This window comes from Girardinichthys multiradiatus, chromosome 6 (assembly GCF_021462225.1).
Source record: "Girardinichthys multiradiatus isolate DD_20200921_A chromosome 6, DD_fGirMul_XY1, whole genome shotgun sequence".
In the NCBI taxonomy this organism is placed as follows: domain Eukaryota; kingdom Metazoa; phylum Chordata; class Actinopteri; order Cyprinodontiformes; family Goodeidae; genus Girardinichthys; species Girardinichthys multiradiatus.
In genome coordinates, this window is record NC_061799.1 from 15,267,033 (window position 1) to 15,294,190 (window position 27,158).

At 37.5% G+C, this 27,158-nt stretch overlaps 1 protein-coding gene across 4 annotated transcripts in view; it reads right to left on the reverse strand.

Annotated features, from left to right (window-relative positions):
• astn1 (astrotactin 1) overlaps positions 1-27,158 on the reverse strand; it is a 523,796-nt gene that overhangs the window by 56,021 nt on the left and 440,617 nt on the right. For all 4 annotated transcript variants that reach the window (XM_047368543.1, XM_047368541.1, XM_047368540.1 and 1 more), the window contains 3 exons: positions 10,550-10,827; positions 7,879-8,012; positions 7,262-7,413 (listed from right to left, as the gene is read on the reverse strand). In XM_047368543.1, coding sequence (XP_047224499.1) covers positions 7,262-7,413; positions 7,879-8,012; positions 10,550-10,827 — 564 coding nt within the window. The remainder of the gene's footprint in view (positions 1-7,261; positions 7,414-7,878; positions 8,013-10,549; positions 10,828-27,158) is intronic.

Consider the following 27,158-nt stretch of genomic DNA (forward strand, 5'->3'; position numbering starts at 1 on the left):
TTTGAAAATACAGCTGAGCCACACAAACCAGACCTTTTGGACAGCTTCCACTCAGTGCAATTAGAGCAGTGCTGTGCAATTTCACACATCACAGACTCCAAATGGCAGTGAGAGGGAGCTGTTAAAAGTTTTGACAACCTCAACACCCTGAAGCTATAGAATGTTATTTTGTTAAAGTGTGTAATTCTCCGAGCCTGTACATTATCTTCCTGTTGTCTATTGAGTGTGAAGGCGGTTATGGGTTTCAAATGTTTTAGAGAGTTTAACTTTGCTCTTGAGATTAGATGTATATTTTCCAGAAAATGGAAACGTTTGGATGCTGAGCAGCAAACCTACCTAGCTGCATGTTAAGCCTTTTTTGCATTGGCTCAGATTGTTTCCCACTCTTCTACCTTTGCGCTGCATATTTTATTAGAACCTGAAATAGCTCAAGGGCCTTTGATTTTATATGACTAAAACATCATAATCACACTAATCACATTGCTTTATTTGTCCTCGAAGTTAACATCCAGGAAGGCAGAAAGTGAGAATATGTAATAAATGCTGACTAGAAAATAGGACTTTAAAGGAAAAACATGCTTTGAGACGGTGAGCAAGATGCACATGTAAGTTACTATTAATGTGTTAAGATGTGTTAAGATTGCTTGAACAGCATAATTAGAGTGGTTCTGGATTTAGCTGTTTCTTAAGAACTCTGCAGTCAGTAAACATGTAAAGTCTGATAGAACACAACACCAAGAAATAAAATCCTAGTGATGTTTCATCATTTTGGGTAAACAGCTTGCTTGTACGTTTGCTTTGGTAAGTAAAGCATTAGAATTGTATTTATATGAACACATTATATTACTGCCAATTTTTAAAGCTAGTAATAGCTAGAAGCTGACTTAACATTGTTTCTCTTCGTAACAGGAAAGTTAGCCTCTTACTCAAGTACATAATCTGAATCATTTTTGATCAAGATGGCTAACATGTAATTAGGTATGGTTTTATTCAGCCATTACACAAGAAATGCTAAAGTAGAAAAGCTCACTAGGACTTTACAGATTTCTCTGGCACATTATCTTTATTGTATAATATCAAAACAAAACATTGCTGGAAAAAAAGCAGTTCTACAGATGTTACAATACAAGTAAACTGCGCCATTCAGGATAGATGTATTTATCTGACTGGTACATTAGTATCTCACTGACTTTTCAGTTTAGGTGCCCCGTAATGGTTGCTTCAGAAAAACTAAACTCATCTTTTACTCAGCCTGCTATTTTGCACTGTTTTAGTTTTCAGTCGAGACATGGATAGCCTTATGAAGGAACAGCTGCATGGCCACGTCCTGAGGAATGTGGACCCTGTTACCTGAGCGAGGATGTGGTGAATGCGGTGTGCTTTAGGACCACACCAAAACCGTCAGCTGAGCCCGACTTAGAGCTGTCCTGCATAAAAAACAGCACTGTTTTTTTCCTGTGAAAATTATAGATCCTCTGGATAACAGGTTGGAACATTTATAGCTGGAACTATCCACACACAATTTAGACACTGCTGCATTTTTGTTTTTAACCGGTTCCATAACACCGTCTCTGAATCCTATGGATAGCGGCCTGGCAGCTAACATTCTTCTTTATAGATAACAAAATATATATGCTGATATTCTGTGGTGGATATCTAAGCTATATCCTCATGCAAAAATTAAAGTAGCGAAGCCTTCCAGCTCCATCGCCCAGTACAGCTAGTTACTATGGTGACTGAGTGCATATTATTGGGCAAACATTACTGACCAGGAGTTAGACAAACTTATCAGTTAACTCCTCTTGCTTTCTGGGTGTGACACAACCCAACTTATATTGTATGTACTTGTTACTATTTTAACACATAACAGATGTGGTGCTACAGTCTCACATCATAGCTATGTATTGTTGTGGATATTTTGGAGTGATAGTAAAATGTTTTTACCTAATTCACAAATTTTCCTAGGATCTTTCCTGAATCTTGTTATGCTTTCGGTGAAGGCAATGGAAGTTATAATGTAAAGAAAACAAAAGACGTCAAATCATGTGGATGTATCCCAAAATGTAATTAGCATATTTTTCCTTTCATAAAAAAATACAATCATTGACCTTAGGCTAAATATGTCATTCCGAAAGTGATGAATGTGATCTTTTATTTTTTGTACCCACTTAAATTTTGTAGAGTCACTGCGGTGTTATGTGTCCTTTAACTGTTAAGGGACACAATAAAACTTAAAAAATATCTTGACAATCTTTGTTCCATTCGAAAGCAAGCAAGCTCACCCTTGTATTCATTTATTCTACATCCTGCAGACTGGGGATTTAGAGGTCAAACATTCATGATTTGTAGTACACATTAACACTGGTTAATGTAAATTTTGATGTGCACAAAATAATCTTTATGGTCCAGAAAGGACTGCTTTTAATTCTTAAAAAACATTATACCAAATGTACCAAAGAAAACCCATTAGTCGTCAATGACTATAGACCTGTTGCCCTGACATCCCACATCATGAAGGTCCTAGAGAGACTCTTGTTGGCCCACCTGAGTAAACAAACAGTAAACCATCAGGACCCCCTTCAGTTTGCTTATCGCTGTGGAGTTGGAGTTGAAGATGCCATCATACACCTGCTTCAACAAACCCACTGTCATCTGGACAAAGCCAGCAGCACTGTGAGGATCATGTTCTTTGATTTCTCCAGTGCATTTAATACAATCCAACTTGATTTGCTTTGTCAGAAACTCCAGAAAACTCAGGTGGAGGCCTCAACAATCTCCCGGATCAAAGACTACCTGACAAACACACCACAGTTTGTGAGACTGAAGGGTTGTGAGTCTAACCAGGTAGTTAGCAGCACAGGAGCACCACAGGGGACTGTACTCTCACCATTCCTTTTCACTCTGTACACCTCAGACTTCCAGTACAAGACAGACTCCTGTCATCTGCAGAAATACTCGGATGATTCTGCAGTCGTGGGGTGGATCAGAGATGGACAAGAAGCTGAGTACAGGAAGGTGGTGGACCGCTTTGTGGCATGGTGTGGAAACAATCATCTCATCTTGAACATGACTAAAACAAAGGAGATGATTGTAGATTTTAAGAGAAACAGGAATAAGTCAAAAACTATTTCTATCATGGGAGAAGAAGTGGAGGTGGTGGAGGAGTATAAATACCTCGGTGTTCACCTGGACAACAGACTGGAGGGTAGATGCAACTGTGAAGCCATCTACAAGAAGGGACAGAGCAGACTGTACTTCTTGAGGAAGCTTAGGTCCTTTGGTGTTTGCAGCAAGATGCTGCATATCTTCTATAAGTCTGTTGTGGAGAGTGTGATCTCTTCTGCCATCATCTGCTGGGGAAGCAGCATCAGAGCCAGGGACTTAAAAAAGCTCAACAAGCTGATAAAAAAGGCTGGCTCTGTTCTGGGGACTCCTCTGGAGATTATTGTGGAAAGACGGATTCTTCATAAAATGAAGAACATTATGGAGAACCCTGAGCATCCTCTTCATGAGACTGTCCTACAACAACAGAGTGTCTTCAGTCAGAGGCTTCTTCAGATCTGCTGTAAGACGGAGCGCTACAGGAGATCCTTCCTGCCCACAGCCATCAGCATCTACAACGGCTCTTTGAGGAAACCTTCATAATGAGCTGCAACAACATTTAATTTCCCTTTGGGATTAATAAAGTATTTTTGAATTTGAATTGAATTGAATATCAGGGAACAACAGCTTGAACCTAAAGCATCTGCTACTTCATGAGTGTTTATCTTCCTGGCAACAGAGATTAGAGGATGGGAAAATTTTTTTGTTTTATTAGAAAACTGAACACAGAAGTAGTAGTAAGCTGACTGAGACAATTTATTCAAAGGTCAAAAAATATTCTGTTTCAAAACTTCCCATTAAACTAAAGGTCAAATTTGCATTTAAAATGATATTTCATACTTACTCATCAAAATACCCCTCTGCCAGCTCTTTTAGATTCAGTGGCCCTCTAGTACTCATTATAAATTAGTTAAATAACAAATGTTCTACTGTTTCAGTGCTTTTCTTTTATATACATGAATTACAAAACAAAGGAATGAAAGGTAAACAGATTAAATGAGAGGGCAGCTATTTAATGAGACACTCGATTGGCTGTGTCCTTATGTATTTATTTAGTTGTAAATGTCTGGTTGTGCACAACTAGGGCATAACCTTATGGTATGTGATAAACGCCAGGGTATTTCTTTCACCAGAAATAGATTCTCAAACCTCTTTTCTGTAAATATGTGTTGCTTTGAAGTACTCATACAGAACTTAGAAAAAAACACATTTGTTTAATCAACTATCTGAACTACCACCCAAGTGGAGTTTTAGATGCCCTCGCACTCTACAGTCTAAGCTTATAGTGAAACAAATACTTCTTATATGACAGAAAATCCCTTCTCAAGGCCATAGAATGAATGAACAGTCTTTAGTTTTAATTATGTCTTCATTTATTTAGCCTCTAGTCTTCTGCAAAAGGTTCTAGGTATTTTTAACCCCGAACCTTATTTGCTGCACTTACTGTTTGCAGCTGTCACATCTGTGAAAAAAAGACTCTCAGTTTTTGGTCAAACAAGAGGAGTATTGTACAAAAATACCCTGACCACACTTTTTCTTGTGCTGCATTAAGAATACTATAGGTCATGCTAGCTTCAAGCTATTTTCTGACTGCTATTCAAAAGGGTAAATATTATCTATCAATATTGATATGATCTTAGTAGGATAATATATTTAGTAAATAACCAAAACATCACATAACCTCAAATCTAATCTCTTATGATGTGTAAACTCTATTTTAGGCAACATTACTCTATCAACTTTAGTAATAATGGTTTGCAGATATTGAAACTAATAAAAAGGTAAATGATGTTCTCTCTCACACACATGCTGCCAAATTATCAAATATACACCCAGATTGTTAATAACTCAAATTATTTTAACTTAATATACTGCTGTCATGCTTTTGCTTTTCTTGCCATGTTTGTTGGTGTATCTATCTATAGTTAAGAAACAAACCATATTTGTGAAATATGAAGTCCCTTTACTTTTGATTTTCCGCTGTTGTGTATATTATGTGCATATTGGGATGTAGGGCACCAGAACAATTATGCTAATTTTCCTGTTATGTCTAGCTTAAATAATGAGAAAACAGGTAAGACTGCCCTCCTGTTGGAGCTACTTCACACATGCAGGATGCCGAGAGTGCAGACAGAGCATCTGCATAGCATAGCGTTGGATTAAGTAATGTGTTTAGAATTTAAATATCACTGCAACAACATTCGATAGCCACTGAATTTATCAATGTCTAAAGACATTCCTTTGCAACTTGCCTTAGCTTGAGATCTAATTATGTTTTCTACAGTATCAGATCCGTAGAAAGGTCATAATGAAGTGTTATTTACTTTGTGAGTTCATAACACATTTAGGCAGAGAAGAAATATGCAGTTGAGCGACGGGCTTGATTATATCATATGTCACTTTGCTAATTGTTAATTTAACTCTTACGGGGAGGATAACTTGTAGCAACAAAGGGTTTTAAAGACTTTGAAGATGGAAAATTCTGGTGGATTACTATGATTAAATCAACTTTTAAATGCAAATGTATGGCAGAAAACATTCAGATTGAGAGTAAGGCTCCATCATTTGACTAATTTTGAAAGCAACAATATGATAACACAAATAAAGCAACATTTCATGAAACATCTTTTTCTATTATTTTAAGTTTTTATCATAAAGAAAAAGATCGATTGGACCATTACTGCTTAACCTCTACGTTATTTTCTTAGTTTTCCTTTCTCTGCTTTCTGAAGCAGCAGTATTGATTAATAATCCTCACAGTTCTGACACATATAGTTTATTCTCTCATTATGCTATAACAAACTCTGGTACTCATGGGGAACTGTAGCAGTGTGCATTATGGATCAGATCATTACTGCTAAAATAAACTGTCCCTGTTTTGCCTGCTTCTGCTCATTTAGGGCTGGCCAAGTATTGGTGCTCTCTGTCATGGGTAGTTACACACCCTCCTGCTGCTTCGCCGACTTGCTAAACGACTTCCTCCTTTTAGTGAAAACATGAGGGAAAAACTTCTTAATAGGTAAATCCATTTAGTAAGAAAGTACAGGTACCCAATTAAAAGATCATTCAGAGTGTTTTTACTGCAACATTTTGACACATTTGTTTCTAATAAGGTGTGATCACATTGCTGGTCAGAGATCTGATAAGTTGCTATTCGTTAACAAGTCTAAAACCTTTCCTTTACACACAACTGCAAATATGTAAAAAACAAAAAACAAAACAAATGTACTAACAACTTTAGAAGGATGTTTCTAAATTGAAATCCAGTACTTATGTTTTTTTTTTTATTATTACTTATGTACACCATCTTGTGGTACCCTTGAAAATAACAATCTAAACTAGGTCCTAAGGCAGGGGTCTACATCCTGTTGCTCCCCTCCACAGTGGCACAGAAATAAGCCATATTTCAAACTATAAAGACTACAACAGGCTTGTTTTAGTGGTTTTATGTATATTTTTATCCAATATCTCCATTGAAATTCTGTAACAGAACAACACCAATGGCACAGGGTTTTTTCAGTCATTTTATGTCGTTATGCCAAAAGTTATGTAGTTTTATTTTTTAATGGGCTTTTTTCTTTATTAGTCTATAAATATGGAAAGAACATAATAGGATCTTTATGAAATTAATGTTCTTTTCATATTTCTCTTTTTATGAAATGTAAAAATTGTAAGTAAATTTAATTTCAGTTCTTTAATTCCACAATTAAATAAAGTTTTATAAGGTATATAGTTATAAAACTTTTGTTCAAGGTGCAATATATACTACTGGCCAAAGATATGTAAAAAGCTTAAGACAGTTTTTATCATGGTATTTTTTATCATAACTAAAAATAAAGAAAAATCCAACTTTTAATTAATGTACATTTATTCAATATTAAAAAAAATATCCCATGTTAAGAAATAATATTTTTAACCAAACAGCCGGCACCAGGGCTGCCAATAATTATGGCTGGCTCTGTAAGATTTGGGGCTCTAGATTGATTTTATTTTGTAGGAGAGAGAGCAACAATGGGTCATTGTCCTGAAAAGCTTGCTGACCCCTGTCCTAAAGGAGAAATGGTTGAACATTATGAAAAGCAGAGATTTCTTTCATAATGAACTTTCACTGGGTGCATGGCAGGTGGGTTTTATTTATGGCTTTTCTGAAGAGACTTACCTGTCTCAAGTTTAGAGTGGTCCATCCTCTCTGTCACCTTCTCCTGGCTGATGAGGTAATCAACAATTTGTACGCCGATTGGTGGCTCTGTGTGGTTCCACTCCATGATGACCAATGAGCTGCTGGGCTCATAGGTATAAGACAGCTTCAACCTGGCAACAGAGGGACACACATGGAAAACAGCACTGGTGTAAAGCATGCTGTCAACATGATGACCTCTTTACTGTCCCTGACAGCTAACATCATCCTTCCTGATTCACAAACCTGAAAACTTTATAAAAACACACCTGCTCTAGAGTGTCTGACTCACTCTAGAGTGGATGTTTGCAGCTATATATGAAGCACCAAGAATTCTGAACACACAGGTTATCCTGGCAGCCAATCAATATACAGAAGCTTGTTTAATTGAATAGCACACCCAAAGCAGACAGGAGGAATAAACCATTGATCGCTGTAATGTTTGGTTGCAATTAAATATTGATTATCCAAAGAGGCTGATGGCACATTGCCAGAGTCCAGGCTAAGAGGAGATTGATTTCTGCTGGTGAAATGACAGATGGCATTTCTCACATTTCTGAATGGGTTGAACTGAGGTGTGGTAATGTTATTTCACTAACATGGGTTGAGGAAGCGGGGCGCAGGTGGGAAGTCCGTCAGCGCCAAACGCGCTGGAATCACATCGACACCAGTCATCAATTACGTCGCCTTTGCCTGAGCACCACAGCATGCTCATCATCGCCTCCTGAAGAGACTACAAGGACAGAAAGATAAGGATTAGTGGTGACGCAAACATATCTTCACTTTTCAAGAGTTATTACTAATAAAAATTACAAATATATCAGGTAGATTTTCAATAGATTCCTCTTATTTTTTTACTTATTATTAATAATGTGCAGATTCCAAGTCTGTGGGACATAGCTGAGCGTTATTATGAGAGCAACTTAAACATCCTGTAATATTGGTATTCTGTTTATATGAATTTATCACATCAAGAATTATTATCAATGTAAAAATACTCTATGTGCATAGTAGCATAACTTAGTTGACCTTAGATTTACAGATGTTCACACATCAAAACAGTCCTTTGCAAAGGTATTCATAACCACCTTTTTTTGTACATGTTGTCATGTTACAATCAAAAATCTGAACTTAGTTATTGAGAATTTGTTTGACAGACCAACACAAACTTGTGCATAATTTAAAAGTGAATGGAAAATGATGCATGGTTTTAGATTTTTTACAATTAAAAATCCAAAAAGTGTAGCATGCATTTGTATTCAATCCCACTGAGTGAACACTTTGTATAACTACCTTTTCCAACTCTTTTGGGGTGTGTTTCAATCACTTTTGCACATTTGGACAGTAACATTTTTGCCTGTACTTCTTTGCAAAACACTCTGGACAAACTGGACAAAGAGTGTTTGTCAACATAATTTGTCTTGCCACAGATTCTCAGCTGAAATTAAACCCATTACTGTACATGCATATGCTTTGAATGCTTATAAACCAGTGCATTAAAGCTCTGGTTGTGTTGTGGTTTTGTCCTGCTCCTCACCAGTCTAAAGACTTTTGCTGCCTCTAAAAGGGTTTCTTTCAGGTTTGGCTTTTTTTCCCATCGACTTGAACAACTTTCCTTGTCTCTGCTAAAACAAATTCACCCCGACATTATAATGCAGCCACCACCCTGCATCAGCATGGGAATGGTGTGTTCTGTGTAATGTGCATTGTAAGTTTTCTGGTACACATAGCATTTTGCATGTAGGCCAGAATGTTACATTTTGTCTCATCTGACCAGAGCACCTATTTTCAAACGATTGCATAGCTTGTTGAAATCTTTAAATGTTAAGGCTTCCTGTCAAAAATGACTTTCTTAACGCTCATTGTCCAAGAAGGATATATTTGTGAGGTGCATACCTATATTTGTTTCTTAACAGATTCTCCCACCGGTGCTGTGGCTCTCACCTGTGCAGCTCCTCTAACGATACGGTAGCCTTGTTGGGTGCTTCACTGATTATTTCTGTTCTCATCCAGCCTGTCAGATTTGTGTAACCTAACACTGCTTTTAACAACTCCAAAACCTTTTACTTGACCCTGGTCTTTATGGTGTTGTTTGTTCACTAATGTTCTGTAACAAACCTCTAAGGTCTACACAAAACAGCTCCATTTATTCTGAGATTACAATACACGCTGGTCTATTTAAGAATTAGGTGACTAATAAAGGCATCTTGTACTGGATTTTAGTTAGGGGTATCAGAGAAAAGTGAAATAAACTACTTCTAACTGGTCTTCACAAGAAAATACATTTAGGTTTTTGGTTATAATGTGTGACAATGTAGAAATGTATGAGTACTTTTGGAAGGCAGTGCAAAAAGAGAGTCAACAACTTGTTTGGGGATCATACATATGCCAGACAGAACTGTTATTGAGGTGACAAAACGTGTGAGGTGACTGGCAAGAGGAAATCTAAAGCTGTTGTACTTAAAGAATAATCAAGATAAATGCATTTGTATATTGAAATATGAGTACTTTAGAAAAAATGGATTTTCCCACCCCTTTATTAAATAATATGTATGATACTGAGCAGTACAATATACATCTAATCATAATGCATCCTTTGTGTTTTATCTTCAAAAGTGTCTACACCAGTAATTTCTGAAGATTCAATAGCAGCCATGTCTGTTCGACTAAGCTTGGTGATAGAGGCTCTGAGACATGTACAGCACCATATCGACCGTTTCTCCATCCGGCAGGAGCAGAAGCTTTATCGATGTACAATATTGATGGAATCAAATAAGTCACAGAACAGCATGGCAGCTCATGGCACGGCATGCTTTCTACAGAATAAGGTGTGAAAATGAATGAGAAATACTTCCTGGTGAGTTCTTTGTGTTTCATAATGAGGCCTTAAAGTTTGCATGTCCCACATACTGTTCTGCAGATGGTTAAGGCTTTTTTTGCAGGGAACCAGCTGATAGACTTAATGATCACGCAGCTGTAGCTATTCACACCCGGATTAATAACTGCTGTCTTTAGGCATGAAGTTCCAGCTCTGATTCAAAGGCGTGGAGAAGCTTTTACACATCAAAGTGAAAAATACAACAATTTGGCAAAAAGTGAGAGGCTGTAACGGTGCTTTTCTTAGAAACACAAATCAATTTCTGGGGGATAAAAGCATCTATTTGAGTTTATTGGAAAAGTAATAACTATACAAGACAGTTTTTAAACAGTAGATGTAGGGTGAACAGATACTAAGAACATCAGGGAAAATCAGAAGAAAATTCCACACACCTGATAGGTCTCATTGTTGGACACTAATTCGTAGATGGGTGCAGCTTTGGTGATCTTCAGGAGGACAGGTTCAGACTGCTGCCGCCCCTGTGCCGCCCTGGGACTCATGTGGCAGAGGTGACAGGAGCGCGGGCACTGGCCCTGGCTGTTACACTCCATCCTGACGCCAGCCGCCATGCGTTTAGTGCCCGTGTCTAGAAGGCTTGCAATGTACGCGGGGTAAGTCAACGTCCTGGGCTCCTTGTCTCGCTCCTCGGACTCCTCTGAAGGGGAGTTACCTGAATGTACAGAAGACAAGGTAATAGATTAAGGACACAATTTTCATGCTGCAGACTTCTGGTAACAATGCACATAAATAATAAAAAAGGCTCATAAACGTTTTTAAAGATGAGATACCTTTGTTTCTTCTAATGAGAAAAAGAAGCTGTCAGGAAAGGAAAAAGCTGAACAGAGGAAATAGTTTTCTGTAGCACTGTAGCAAAACTTTAAAGCATTTATATGTTCTCGAATTCCCATATTTTTCTTCTGGAGCGTTTTATCCTGTCTGCATCATAGGCAGAATACATGAGCAGGGGTGTAAATAATTGGAGCTTTGTGTTGTGTCTGTGCTGAGCAATGAAATGTTTACGCTGCATTGATGCAACTGCTTTATTGATTTTTTCTTTTCCTTTTCTCTAACTCTGAGTTTACAGTTTGACAAAAATACTTCATGACATTGGCAGAGTAAAATCCCTGGCTCTATCTTTCAATGGATTAAATGGATTTAAAATGGATTAGAAAAACATAACATGTTAAATGTTCTGTATCTATTCTCAAGCATACAGGATGAAAGTCAGACTAACAGGGACTTTGTTCTCTAGAAACTTTAGTTTGTCTCATTTTAGCATACTACCAGCAATTTCTAACATAGGATAACTTTTATTGTATATGTAAAATACATAAATGTGTGCATAAAATGGAGGATTTTCCATAAATGATAAAGCAGTGAATGTAAAAATATAATTTACTTTGCTTGTACGTACATTGATGTTTGCGCACTTTATCAAGGTTTCTTCCCCAAGAATAACAAAGACAGGTTTTTCTCATCTTTTTGTTAAGCTATTTGTTTTCGGACACCAGTATTATTTGAATCTTTGCTTCACAGTTAAGCTCTCATGCTTGAAGGTTGGGTTTTTGGAGCATCTTTTTTGAATGGTACCCTTTAAGTCTATGAAATAAAACTCGCTAAACAGTGAACCGTGACACCGATGCTCCAGCAGTTTCTAGTTTAGGTGGGCTTGAACCATAGTAATTCCCTGGTGGTTCATTATTATTCTAACCAATTTCCTTTCATTCGAGGGTGCCAGTTTGAGTCAGATGGAGAGAAAGCTTTAAGTTGAAAACTAAAATAAGCATACCCAACCTTAAGAACCAGGGCTGAGAGCAAAGACAACCCTGACAAAACAGAACAGACTGCGTGAAATAAGCAAAAGACACAAAAGAAATGCTGAAGGAGAATCGGTCGGACCACAGCAGCTGCCGATACACAAATGAACTAACAATCACAGCCAGCTGTGAACAGTAAAAGGAAAATGAATATTTCAGGGAAGGGCCAGAAGAACTGAACATCTCACAAATACATACCAACCTAAGAAAAACAACATTAGCTCGAGGAAACATACCATGTATAGGAGGAAAAAAACATCTCCGCTGACACTACCACTGGCTTTATATCAGAACATCTTGTATCCAGTAATGTTATTTGGGAACAGTCATTTTATCTAGAAAATACAGCTCTGGTTCCAGACTGAAGTTCGACCCATTGACAAGCATTAAAAAAATGGGTGTTTTGATATTTTGAAACCTAAAGACTTTGCAATATTTTAGAAAGCCTATTTTAAACCTTTTGTTATGTCTAAAAAGTTAAATAGCTGAATCATGCACATTTAAAGAACAATCTTGTGAGAGTTGAAAAGTTACTGTAAGCATTCAAAGACTTATGTATCTTAACGATGCCAAGTATTTCTGCACCCTTGCACCTCTGACTGGTCAAACTTTAATCTTTCCCTGTAAATGTGGCTCACTTCCTACTAATCAGCTCTCATCATTCTATTTTCACTTGCCACCTTTTGGCAGATGGAAATTAAATGTGGCAGTTATATTAGGCCAGGCGAGTGCCTTGTAGGTGAAGGAAAATTGGCAATGATTACTTCGGTTTAGTTTTGGTGTGGTTCAGCCGTGCTCACTGTCAGCTCAGACTGCTTGGGGATATTAAAATGGATGAGCAGCCTGGCCCTGCGACAACCAACGACCCAACATACATGGCATATAATCACATTACGTTTTTTCTACTTCTGAGCAACTTTAGGAATTAGAAACAAAACAAAAAAGCACAGATTACTAAACTGACTGTGGCAAGCATATACGGGGCCTTCTAAAAGCACTTTGACCCCTTTTTAAACCTTCTCAAATTACAACCACAAAAAATTATGTTTTTAAGGATATTCCCAAAGTTCTTGCTAGACTTGAATAAAGTCAGGATATTGTAGAATCTTTTAAAAGAATAACACCGCTTTTTCAATCTCAAGACCCCAGGAGAACTTTGCAATGACAGTACACCATTGTGCTTAATAAACTGTATCGGGGAACACATGACTCATAAACGTAAATTTTTTTAAGCCTGGTTGTTTTCTTTTGCACAAAGACTGTCGTCAACGCAGAGACAAAAGGCAATCCAGAACCCAGAGTAAACAGCTTTGCTCAAAATGTGGGTCATTTTAGTTAAATAGTTGTTAAATAGTTGATAGGCACAACAAGAGCATTAGTTTCTTCTTACACACTGCTACAGTTTAATGATTTATAATTTGAGTGATAAAGCTTGTCAGAAGTGAAAGATTACCTAGATTAGTTACCTGAAATATGGCCACTTCTCAGTGGTCTTTGTCTTAACAATGACGCTGAGTAGCACAAAAGCTAAAATGTGGTATCATTATGAGAAAATGCATGGCTGACCTTTAAATGCAGAGATGAGCTCATCGCCTACAGGGATATGCATAACTCTACTTGTACTTGAAACTGAAGGTTAAACCTGATGTTATGGTAGATTCTTGAAGTATTGGCAGTACTATTGTTTCTTTTACAAGGATATTTGCAAATGAACTATTTAGCCTGCATAACTTAGATGTAAGCCTAGGAAATAAACCTGCTGATATCAGTACACAAGTTCATCTTTGAAATTGGCAAATTTCTTTTATTTGGCCTTTTCACTCCTTTTTGAACAATATATTCCTGAGGAAAAGTATTTGCCCCCATAAAGATTTCTTCTGTTTCTGCTTTTTTATTACACCTAAATGGCTTCCCATCATCAAACTAGTTTGAATACCAAACCATAATAACTTGAGTTAATGCAAAACTCTTTCAAATGATTTAATTTTTGATGAAATAATATACAGAAGCCAACCTGGCCCCATGTGTAAATATCATCGCCCTGTTGTTAAATTGTGCGATAAATGAAATCCAGGCACGAACAGTGCAGTGTTCAAGACTCAACATTGAGAAAGAGACTGAACATGAAAAACAATGAAAAACAAACATTCATAGCTGCTGTCAAGCATGGTGGTGATAGAGCTATCTTCTGAGGTTGCATTGGTGCTTTAGGACCTGGACCACTTCTTTTAATTGAAGTAAGCTTGAATTTTGCTCTCAACCAAAAGAATCTTGGAGGAATATCTCTGGCCATCAGTTTGTGATCTTAAACTAGAGCACACATTTAATACAACAGGACAATGCAAGTCCACCTCTGAATGGCTTAAATTTCAATCTGAAAAGACTCACAAAGAAAGGGATGGCAATTAGAAAGGTTTTAATGATGAGAAATTACATGGTTATTTCTTTGGCGCTCAGACCTGGGAGGAAGACATGAATGCTGTAAATGACATGAGCTAAGATGATCATTTGTAAGGCTTAGATTTAGAGATGTCTTCCCCCTGATCCGGCACTGGTGGTGGATTGACGGCCAGGGAGTGAGGAAGCCAGGAGTAGATGTGAAGGAAGATGGTGGAGGTGCGGTGGAGGAGGGATGAGCTCAGCTGACAGGCGAGGATGAACACAGCTGAAGGTCCTTTAAAAAACAAGGCGTCGGAAGGTGATTGGATGGAGAATCAGACGGACAGGATGCTGATTGGAAGGCCGGGAGACGCACAGAAGAGTCATTGGAAGTTGGAGGCGGTGAAGGTGAGTCTTTCATTCTGAATTTTCGTTTAAACTCCATAAAACAAAATAAAGGTTTTGGAGTGGGTTAATCAATGTAAGGACTCAAATCCTATTGAAATGCTGTGGCCTATGACCTAAAACAATTTAATCATGCTTGAAAATGCCTCAATGGTGCTAAATTCTAACTATTCTGCAAAGAAGAGTGGGCCTAGAATTCCTTCATTTTGACAAAAAAAGACTATTTACCTCAAATGTTGTATGGTAGCTGTTATCACCTGAAGCAACACAAGCCATGATCAGAAATAGGGGAAAATAACTTTTCACATAGGGCCAGGTTGGTATAGAAAGGTTAACCCCTTAAGAAATTAAATCATATCAAAACTGTAAGGAGAAAACATTTTTACACATCACTGTATGCTTCAACCAAACATATTTCCCTGATACAATAAAAATAACAACACAGGAAGGTGCTGCGAATGTTTTGCATATTCAATTATAGCATCACTGAAGTAAAACAACAGAACAGATGACATTTTTCAAGACTTGCTCTGTTGTTGCAAGCTACAAAGTCTCTTTTCTTTGTTCATACTTTGATGTCCTGAAGAGCTTTAGCTCTCTTTAAACTGGAAGTTGAATTCACACACTTATCAAAGCAATTAAACCCCTGTCAGCTTCAACATTACTTAAGCTGACAGGTGCTTTTGAGCTTTGGACAAGCTGTATGTTGGTTTGAAGACAGACGGTAAGAAAATTGCCCACAAACAGAAATGTATTGGAAGTACAGACAGAGTCAGATGTCTCACTAAGAAAGGGGAAAAAAGATAGAAACAATCACAGCAACATATTTCTCTTCATATTTTGGTCTTTCAGTAATACAACTCTGGACACAATTTTTGCTGAATAGTAGCCAATCCCATGCACTTTCGATTTAAAACCATTTTCTTTCTACACGTTTATGTAGATTTATTTATTTATTTATGGGTTTATTCCAACAAAGTTGTTAAACATGTAAAGATAACCTGTAAGATCTTCTTATACCTGATAGGAATCAGTAAGCAAAGCCACAGAACAAACTCACACCATAAGCAGCTTTTTGTTTATCTGAATGAATCAGTGTGTGGGTATAAAGTTGGGAATTTGGGGCTCTTTTGACCCAAGCTCTATCAGGCCAAATGACTCATCAGTTCTATGGTACACAACAGATGGAGCACGGAGCTCTTCGTTTTCCTTTAATACCACTCTATCCACCCATTCCTCCCACACTCTGCGATGAGATGCATCTCCTGTTCATCTGCCACTCAGTGACTCAAGTCAGTCCTTCTGTTTACAAAAATATGCTTTCAAGTTCCCATAAATTTGTTTGAGAGAAGAGGAAAGAAGAGAAACACATGGAGGGTAGAGGATAAAGAGACATTTAAGCACGTAATCCTCACATGTTTATGAGAATATAAAACTGCTTTTCGGAGCGAAAGCCTTCATTTCCTGCCTCTTGCAGCCTTGCAGATCCTCGTTATATTGCATTTCATCAGGCCTCTTTGTGAAACATTGACTCCTTAAATCACCATTCATCTTGGAGATCAAAGTGCCATGACTTCAGCCCTTGATACCATCAAACTCATTTTTGAATGCAAGTTTTTAAACTAAATGCCTCACTTGACACCTCTGAGGCTCCTTCTCCCCGCCTGAACTCTGCTCATCTCCATCCTTTCAGAAATATCGTAAATGTGACCCTGTTGAGCTCAGTCAGGGAAAGTTGCATTAACATATAGCCACTAGATGGTGCTAGTGGATCACTCATGCATCTACAAGGAGGTAAAAGAGGGGACACTAAGGTACATGCTTCATTGTTCAGCAGACAAAAAAACGAGGGCAAATCATGCCTAACCTTCTAAACGTGCCTGACTGAGATGAACATTACATAGTTATGGAGCATAATCATGAACTCCCACTGATCTGAGAATGTTGGAAATTATGGCAGGCACTGGCTTAGTAAATGGGAAAGCAGTGAGATGGAAAGCCGCATAAAAAAAGAAGAGCTTTGGACAGGTCGCTCCAGTTGTAAGTATGAAGAGAAATGATAAACAGAATTAGAGGCAGCAGAGAGCAAACTGAAAGAGACGCAAGACAAACAATGTGCCTCTGCTGTGTGTCGGTCTGTGTGATATGTTCTCAACTCCCCAAACTACAAAATAGAATACAGCAGCATGCCTAAGCAAATGTGTGTGACAGGCATATCTTCTCAGATGTACCGTGCAGTTGCACCTCATCTGTGTTCATAAATGCATGTGTGCACAAAGACACCTTTCATGGGCACCCAAACACAGCTTGTGGTTGATCATTCATATCAGCGGGGTGACACTCTGCCAGCTTCCAGCTGGAGCAAATTGTGAATAAAAAAAAACGTGCAACTTTCTTGGGAATGAAGGGCCAGACTTAAATTCACCAGGGTTGTTTCTGCTTGGAAGATTTGAGGGAAAAGGAGGTGGCAGAGGAACAGCATTTGTTTGTCAATGTGCTTGTTCAGATGGGAGGGAGGGGTGCGGACAACATAGTTTGGATGTTTTTATCTATGTGCGAAAACAGTAGCTTTAAATGGCTCAGACAGAGAGGAATGGGTATGTGTAAAGTGGGTGTAAGCATGGTTTAAATGCTTTGTGGTGCATCAACAATTAAAATCCACTGCAAAATGAGCTGCAACAGCCCAAAAATCTAAATAAATATAAAAACTCCCAGACTCCGATAACCATAATGACATGTTGGTGACCTGTTAGTCAGGTCACCCTTGTAAAAGAGATAATGATCTCAGTTAAAAAAAAAAAAAAATCTGCTTAAATAAAGGTTAACGAATAAATCAAAAATAATAAAGCAAAGAACACAAAGGAAAAACATATCAAGTTAAAACAAAATAAATAAAAAATGGTAAAATCAAACAAGATATGTTTTTTCAGTGCCAGTCTGAAAAGAAAAGCCTATAGCTGTTTCTTAAAGAAATCCATTTAGTCAACAAAGCATAAATGAAAGGACAGATAGTACCAGAGTGGTGGGTTCAAGAACTGCCTTCATTGATGGTAAATGGACTGAACTTATATAGTGCTTTTCCAGTCATACAGACCACTCAAAGCGCTTTACACTAGAGCCACTCACTAACGCTCACACATTCATACACCGATACGCAGATCGGTAGGCACCTTGAGGTTAAGTGCCTTGCACTGGGGCACATCGACATAGGAGGAAGCTGAACCCACAACCTTCTGATTGGAAGACAGCTACTCTTCCTACTGAGCTACAGTGGCCTCTTAACATTTTCTCAAGGTGAAACCTTGATGAATACGAACAAACAACAACATGCACAACACAGACCAAAAATACCAACCCATGTTACACCCAGGCAGTCCTTATTATTCACCGCTTTAACTACCAGCATATGATAAGTCATCAGTCCTCCTGATTATCATAACAGGAATGCACTAAAGTGGAGACTGAAAGATAAAACCACTTAAAAAAAATTATTTCTTATCCTGAACCCATGAGTCCCCCCTGCCCCCCACTGTTCATAAAAACATTAAGAGAACATCCCCATCCTCGCGCTATAAACAAGCAGTAGCTTTTACAACAGCTCACATTTGCAATCTGCTTCAAAGCACACTTGAGACAAATAAAAACAGCAGCTTTACTCACAAAAATAAGAGCATAACTAAACTCACTGAGAGCTGAAAGCAACACATTGCAGACATGTGGTGACTTTCAGTTACCCACTTCCAATTTTCAGTCCTTAAGACGTTTACATTTACAGAAAGGCTGTTGGTGAAAACTGTATTCCAATAAACAGCATGTCCAGCTTCTTCACAACCAGCTTAGAAATGCTCTCCCGTTTCTCACGTCGCTCCAAACAAGCTAACTCGGCGGGCTCATTTCAAGCCAAGGAAAATACCGGTCACCAGCTCCTAATAAATGAATCATGTCTGAAGCAGTTTACCAGAGGCTGCGTTAGCATGTGTTTGCACCGACACCACACAGGTAGTTAGCCTAGCTTCAGCCTGCCAGGAGGTGCTGCTCCTTATTGCATTGATCTTAGAAGATGACATGGAAATCAAGAAGTTCAGAAATTTATATACATGCATCTTTATGTAGTGTCTTAAAAGTACAAACTAGAACTGAATTTTGCATTGAACAGGGAGCCAACTTAGAGAGATCACCAAAGATGTGACAGGGGAACATTTTGTAGAACCAGCCTAGCAGCTGCATTTTGGAGTAGTTTCAAAGGCGTTTTACTGCAGAAAGTAACAGTAGATTACAATAATTTATGTTGTTTTAATATCTTGTTTAACAATCTTTACTGCTAAAAGCAAAAGCAAATAACACACTTCTGACAAATGTGCCAAATGAAAAACTACCAGTCCTTCTTACATTTTAACATTTTTAATAGTTAAGGGAAGCAAAAATAAAACAGGGCCAAAAACAGAACCCTGCACAACACCATGCTTAAGGTTGACTGAAGAGGAATTACAAGTTAACTAATCCAGAGCTGTACAAAAGATGCCCGAAAACATTTCAGAGTCTGATGAAACACAATGTCAAATGCTGAACATCCAGGGCCTATGAGATGGTCTGATTTTCTGGCCTGGGATACAACAGCCATAATTCTTAAAGTATTATGTTAAATTTTTAAAACTGGGATGAATTCAAAATTCAAAATTCCTTTCAGGTCTTAGCTTAAGGCAGAAAAATGTGCATTGATTCTGTCATCACTAGAAATGTGAAACTACAGTTTTAAATGATCCTGTTTGGGTGGATTCACACCAGGAAAGTCCGGACCAAAGGCAGACTTTATTTTTTTTTGTCTGGCGGGGTGTGCTTTCACATTGTACTTTTTGCAAATGAACAAAACAAAGCCACACGAGTGACGATCATTGCTCCCATTGGACAGAAATGACAGGTGTGGGACCGAGCACAGACCCGAATATTTAGGAAAACAACTGTAGACTTTGTTCTACATATTTGTGCCATTATTAGAGCTGCAATATTATTGTGAGAGGCAAGAGCAACTCCTTCAACACAGATTTTGTTCTATTTATAATTTTGGAACGGCGTTTGAGAGTGCATGTGCCTTGTTCCACAACTTGCCAGTAGCGATGCTAAACAACATACAGCTTATCAGGTATGATTTCAGTACATTGTACACCGTTGCAACCGGCTATGGTGGCTTGTTAAGCCCAAAGAGACATACGTTTTCTGTAGTTGGTTCAGATTGGTTCGTATTCAGACCATAAGGGAACCGCACCAGAGTCCATTTAGAAGCGGACCAAGACGACCTCAAAAAGTGGGTTTGCTTGAGTGTATTCACACCTGCACAAAAAGTCCGTACCAAGGGGGGAGATTAACTGTGGTCCATTTAAAGCGGACCAACAGTGGTAGGTGTGAATACACCCTAAAACTGGGTGGTTTAGAGATAATCAGTGAAAAATAGGATTACCTTAAAAAATTATATATTTTAGCTATTTAAGTTTGCAACTAGTTCAGACACATAAAAGAGTGCTTGAAAATGTATCCCAAATCTCTGTTTAACTGTGCTGGAAAAGCTGCTATTAGAATGAATACAAGATAAAAAAAAAGACTGGAAAAGATGCTTCAAATTTATGTAGGAAGATTTTTTTTGATTCATTTTGGCATGTACAAAAACCTTTTTCACTATCACACAGAGATTAACACATAAGGAGGACACAATATATCTTGGATTACATCATAACCAGAAAACCAGTCAAAGTAAATCTCTCCTGAAGTTCAATATTTCTTTAATGTGACAACACATCTGCAGCTCCGCCGAGGCCCTTTCAGAAAGGCAAAGCCCTTCTGTCTGTTCATCCAACCCGCCAACATAACCAGACTTTTAAACACACACACAGAAATAATCTCCAACAGTATCTGACAAGGCTCACTAAGTCTTGATGAAAGCTTTATGTCTAAAGCAGTATGTGGTGCTTGGAGGGCTGTTAGCAGAAGCTGTTTGTCTAAGTGCTGATTAGGGCTGCTGACCACGGCTTGAGAGTCCCATTAGTGACATCTCCTTCATGAATGGTGAGGGGCCCCAGCAACCCAGTCTGTCTATCAGCATGATTATCTGCATGTTCATCAGTATCACTTTTTCTGCCTGCATTAATTCAATTCAATTCAGTTTATTTATATAGCGCCAATTCACAACACATGTTGTCTCAAGGCACTTCACAACAGTCAGGTAAATACATTCCAATTAATCCTAATCATTGAACAGTGCAGTCAGAGTTAGTTATTTATTCAAATTGGATTAAAAGTTTTTCTGTCTAAGGAAACCCAGCAGATTGCATCCAGTCAGTGATTTGTAGCATTCACTCCTCCCGGATGAGCATGTAGAGACAGTGGACAGTCACTGGCGTTGACTTTGCAGCAATCCCTCATACTGAGCATGCATGTAGCGACAGTGGATCAGTACCCAAAACTCCCTTTTAACAGGAAGAAACCTCCAGCAGAAACAGGCTCAGTGTGAGCGGCCATCTGACACGACCGACTGGGGTTTGAGAGATGAAGGTTAACCCTTTCACTCATACTTCCTTTTGGTTTTTCCTCGTCAAAGTCTACAGTGAGCATTGTAATTTAACCATTATGTCAAATGTTGAATTTCACCTGTTTTTCTTTTATATACTTGAATAAATAATAATAATTAGTACTGCTGATGCATGGAACCTATTATTGGACTGATAGCAGTTGGTAGCACTGTTGCCTTGTAGCAAGAAGGTCCTGGGTTCAACTCCTGGCTGTGGGTCTTTCTTACTGGGTACCTTCCTCCCACAGTCCAAAAACATGACTGTTTGGTTAATTGGTTTCTCTAATGGTGGGGAAATTCAGTAAAATTAAGTTAAAATCATATACATCTGGGTTTAATGAAGCATATTGTGACAAATTAAGATTCTGTGAGTGGGGTCCTGGGAGCTGCAAAGGCTTTAATTTCATTCCTTAATTGAGTTTTCTTCTTTTTTTTAAATAACGGTAGATCAAGAGGAATGTAAATACAAAATAAAACTCTCTCATGGGACCTTTGGGTCCTTTGATGTCATACGATGATTTAGATTTAAAGGAATTTTATTTGTACTTTACAAATTATCCATAAAAATAATTCACAATTTAATTACGTTTAGTTAATTATTTTACTATATATATATTTTTAAATGTAACATTCAATGATGAATAATGAATCCATATTCTACAAACAATAATTATTTCTATTGATAACCAATTCTCCCAAAACATTTATATTAGAATTTAACGGAAAATGATGGTTCAGTCAGCTGTTAGCCTTATTCGTCATGTGTTGTGTCTAGCAGAGAATACCATAGCTGACACACTTATATGGGTTGTATTATGAATGATTATATACATTCCGAAATAGTTAGTTATAGATGAATACAAATAGTTATATATCTTGTAGCTCAAGTCAATATTAAACAGAATAGGTAGAATCTAACTAGTATCTTATGCAAAGTGTTGAATTAATTTTATAGACTAAATTCTACTTCTGGTTTATGATTGTAAATTCAGTTTTCTTTCAATTTCTCTTTTGATAATTGTGTTTCAAGTGAAAAGATGCAACACAATACAAAAACAATGCATGTAAATGTATTTTCAAGTGTGTACGAATGACCAGTAAGTTTATTTGGTTAATGGATCTGGCAATAGTAAGGTTGATAAATAAAAGACCTAAAAAATGTGGGTCCTTTGACGGCATAACATTATTTAGATCACCATCAAATGTGCATTAAAGTGACATATTAGATATAAACTTAATGAAATAAAACTTCTATATTGTTGTTATTTCTCCCAGAGTTGGAACATCTGTAATATGTATATAGAAATATCTGTACATTACATTGAATTTGATGCAGAGTAATATTGCTTACTGATGTTTGAACCATTTTTGTCATGGTCATTGATAGTGAAGGACCCAAATGCAGGTTGGAGCCAGGCACCATGCTGCAAACATTTTAACAAAAAGAACAACAAACAGTGAAAACGTGCACTGCAAAAATTAATGGTTTAAACTCCACCATTCATGAATGATGCAAACTACAAAACACACAAGCATAAAACATAAAAATCCAATGCAACAGAATGATGCTGCAAAAGACAAATGCTGCAGGCACAGAAAATAGACAGAAGCAAAAGACAAAATATTAAGCATGTTAAGAAAATCTGCAATCTTGCTCCACAGAACGAAAGTGTGCCAACTACTAGGGATCACTAAAATTACCAGCGTACATATGCTGCTGTTCTATAATATTGTAAAATCTTATGACCTCTCATTTAAAATAGACATAAAGGAAAACATACCTTTTCTTTCTTCCCTCCAAGTTTCTTCTGGGCATCCTGTGAATGTCTTTACTGAGGGTCTGGGCCCATATGACTTGGTTTCAACTCACACTAATGGTCTGGCACACTTTCATTTTGTAGAGCGAGTTTGCATACTATTTAACTTGCTGTTGTTTTCGTATTTGCTGAATCTTTCCTTTTGCTTCTGTCTATTTTCTGTGATTGCAGCATTTGTTTTGCAGCGTTTTTCTGTTGCAGTGGATTTTTGTGTTTGTATGTTTTGGAGTTTGTATCATTCATGAAAGATGGAGTTTGCATCATTCATGTGTTTGCAGCGCGCTTTCGCCTTTTGCTGTGCATTTGCGCACAAAGAACTAAAATACAGATAGGAGGGAAAAAGCCTTTGGTTGAGTAACAGTTAGTAGTGACAACTTGAAGTTCTGTCAAGGGTTGACTGAAACCAAGAAGTATAAATACTGAAGAGGGCCATTACTGAACTGGAAGAAGACGGGTTACAGGTGGGCTGCAGCTGCCTTAAAATGAGTAGTAGCCATCTGTCTAGGCTTAAATGGTAGTCTTGAAGGTCAAAACAGCAGCCCAAAAAAATCAAAAGAATAAATCCTAACATTGTTTCTTTATGTTGTACTTGATTGTAAAAAAATAATCTTGCATTTGTGCCGAACAACTTTCTGGACTAAATGGAGTTATTTGGAACTGCACAAGATGCACTGTGAGGGAATTCTGGGGTTTAATTTCCACCTTGTTTCTCAATCTAACCTCATCCGCTTCTTGTCTCTTTGCTTTTGTCTTTAGTATCTCTCCACATCTCCCACATCTGCTGTCAGGCTACAGCACTGTGGGTTTGCTAAAAGATGTTAAGAGCCACAAGTGATTTATTACTTTTTCCTCCTGCATGCTCCATCATCAAATATTACACCACTGGCTCCTTTTTACCTCATAGATCTGAGAATCGTTGGAGGCTATAATTCAGAGCACTGTGAGCTCGCCTGCAACTAAAGACTAGTGTAATGTAGTGTAGCAAAATGTCTGTTAGCTGATGGTGGTCTCATGTATGTTTCTGTTGCAACTCTGTATGAAAGAACACCTGGAGGGCTTTAATGAACCTAAGATCCAGAAGAGAGACAACTGAATAAGGTGTAATGATGTTAAAAACTGCTGGTGGTATAGAAACAGCACAAAAGAAGGACTTGGGAAAAAAAACAAAACACGTTTGTATTAGTGAAGCAGCACTGCTTGACACGTTACAAGTCTGACATTATCACAGAGGAGTTCTTTGTTTGATTTTTTTGTTTGTGTTCACTTTTCAGAAGAATTTTCGATGTTTTTTCTTTGTGATTTAATTCAAGAAATATAATTTTATATCCTCCATTATTGTCATCTCCTATTTACGTCTACATATGATGGACTATCAGTTTGACTTAAATGTTTATGTATTTAATTAATTTATGTCAATTCCATGTCATAGTTATTCAGTTCACACATGTGACTGTGCAGTAAAAATCTCAAAACAATGTAGAAAGTAAACATTTTCATATTTTTCAAGTAATTGTAGCTGCAAACTATAACAATGTGTCAACACATAAATGGTAACAGCTATTGTGAAAACTAATCACTTGGCCGACATCATATACCCTATAAAACATTTGCAGGTCTCAGTTATCAGATAAAAGTCTGTTTTTAGGCATTTAGGCTTTATTGTACCTTAACCAGGGTTCTAAACAAATTCCTCTAAGACAGAACCAAAGCGATTCATTCTTATATTATGCAAACACACCAACACACCAAACAGTTACATAAAAACTTGGGCATGGATAACAGGAAAACAGGAGAAAACAGTTTTTCCCTCTACAGATGCTGATACCGGAGAAGCAGAATAGATGGAGCAGAAGCACATTTATAAGGAATCCTTTTTACACTGAACAGCAACAAGTAATAATTCTATTTGAAATATGTCTAAAAATGTGCTTAAAATGCACTTACTGGCCACTTAGGTATGACTTGCTGGACTGGACCTTCTTTTGGATTAGAATCAACAAGGTACTGAAAACATTCCCTGAGATTTCAATCCAACTAATATGGTCAACAACAATACTCAGGTAGGCTGTGGGGTTTAAAAAAATGCTTAATTGGTAATAAGATGCTCAAAGTGCGCCAATAAAAATTTCCCCCACACTATTACACCACCGCCGTTAGCATGGACCACTGAAACAAGACAGAGTGAACCCATGTTTTTATGTTGTAAATTCTACCCTAACATCTGAATGTCGCAGCTGAAATAATCGGACCAGGCAATGTTTTTCCTCCGCTTAGCTAGCAGGAGTTGGTTTTGAGAAGGCATTCGGCATACCTTAGTTGTTACAAGCGGTTATTTGAACTATAGTTACCTTTCTACCTTTCGCTCCAGTCTGCACATTCTGCTCTGAGCGCCGACATAAACAAGGCATTTTTGTCCATGCAACTGGCACTTGCTGAATGTTATCTATTTTTTGGACCAATTTCTATAAGCCCGTGAGATGCTTGTGTGCAAAAATTCTAGTAAATCAGCAGTTTCTGAAATACTCAGACCAGCGTGTCTGGGACCACCAACCATGCCACATTGAAGTTACTTCAATTCACCTTCCCTTAATTGTGATGCTCGGCTTTAACTTCAGCAAATCATCTTTACCATGTCTAGATGTCTAAATGCACTGAGCTGCTGCGAAGTGATTCACTAAACCACTATTTGTGTTAAAAAGCAATTGACTGCTGTACCTAATAAAATGGCTGGTCAATATATGGCACTCTCGTATCCACTGTCACAGTCCTTTTTTGCAAACCAAAAGACATTCGTTGAATTGACAAAAAAGTGACATACAAAAATATCCGTTTTTATGTTACTGGGAGCATATTTGGGTGTGTTAAAGAAAATCAAATAGAAAAACTGCTGCATTCACTATTCAACATCAGAAGTGAAAGTTACAGTGGTCCACAAACTTTAAACAATACAGAGGAATTAAAAAAAAAGACAAAAGCTCTGGTTTATTTAGCCAAAATGTGACCGTGTAACGAGCGGGGTACTAAAAACACAAGGTTATATTATCAAAATATTTTGAGGAAAACAAAAAAATTCATAATTGTTTTCACAAACAGAGAAAAGGTTTCACAAATCAAAAACTGTTTATTTATGAAATCTAGAATCAGTGTAGAATAATTCAGTCCAGGTTTAATCAGTCTGAGGGAAACATCCTTTTTTTAATTATTCTTTAGTTTGCTGCTTTCCTCATTTGGGCTCAGTTTGCTGAGTTTGCAACCATGAACTGTTGGTTACTGCTTTCTGGTTACTTGCTCTTCAAGGATTACTAATTGTAATGATGCACTTATCCAGTGTTTCGGTTTGTGAAGCAACAGAAATAACAAAATAACAAAAAATTAAAAAAGAGACACAAAGAACACACAAGGCTGGCAATGTTAACTAGTCTCACTTGTTCAGGCATATTTTCAAGGCTGATAAAAATTTTTTTAATGTCTTATAATAATAGCCTTCCTCATCTTTCTGTCTTTATCCTACAAACAAAACAAATCCTGAGATAGGGAGGAGAGGAGATAGTCAGGATGTTTTACCATGCCCCCTAAAATTGTCTGCAAATAACTTAAAAAAATGTTTGAGGAATATTCTGTGGTACTGTAGTCCTGTTGTAGCAAATACTTTATTGTTATTTGTTAGAACTAAAAAAAAAGTTTTGAGTAACAGCAGGCATTTTTCAATTTCATCCTGATGACAAAAGGAGGGATTCTGATATTTTAGATTAATCCTCTATCTTTAGTTCCTTCTGTGTTTTTCACTTTTCACTAAGTTACAAGGTAACTTATTTACCTCTAAAATAAAGCTCCATTTCAGCTTGTGAAAAATAGTTTACAAAAATGCTTGTGGCAGCTGACTGCCTTGAAAATTAGGCAAATATTTAAGTGAACCAATATTTTTACCATTTCTTTTCTCAATAAACCCGTAACTTGTTTAAGATTATGTCACAAAAGATGTCACTGAATTCAGGTGTTAGGGTTTCAACAAGTATATAATAAA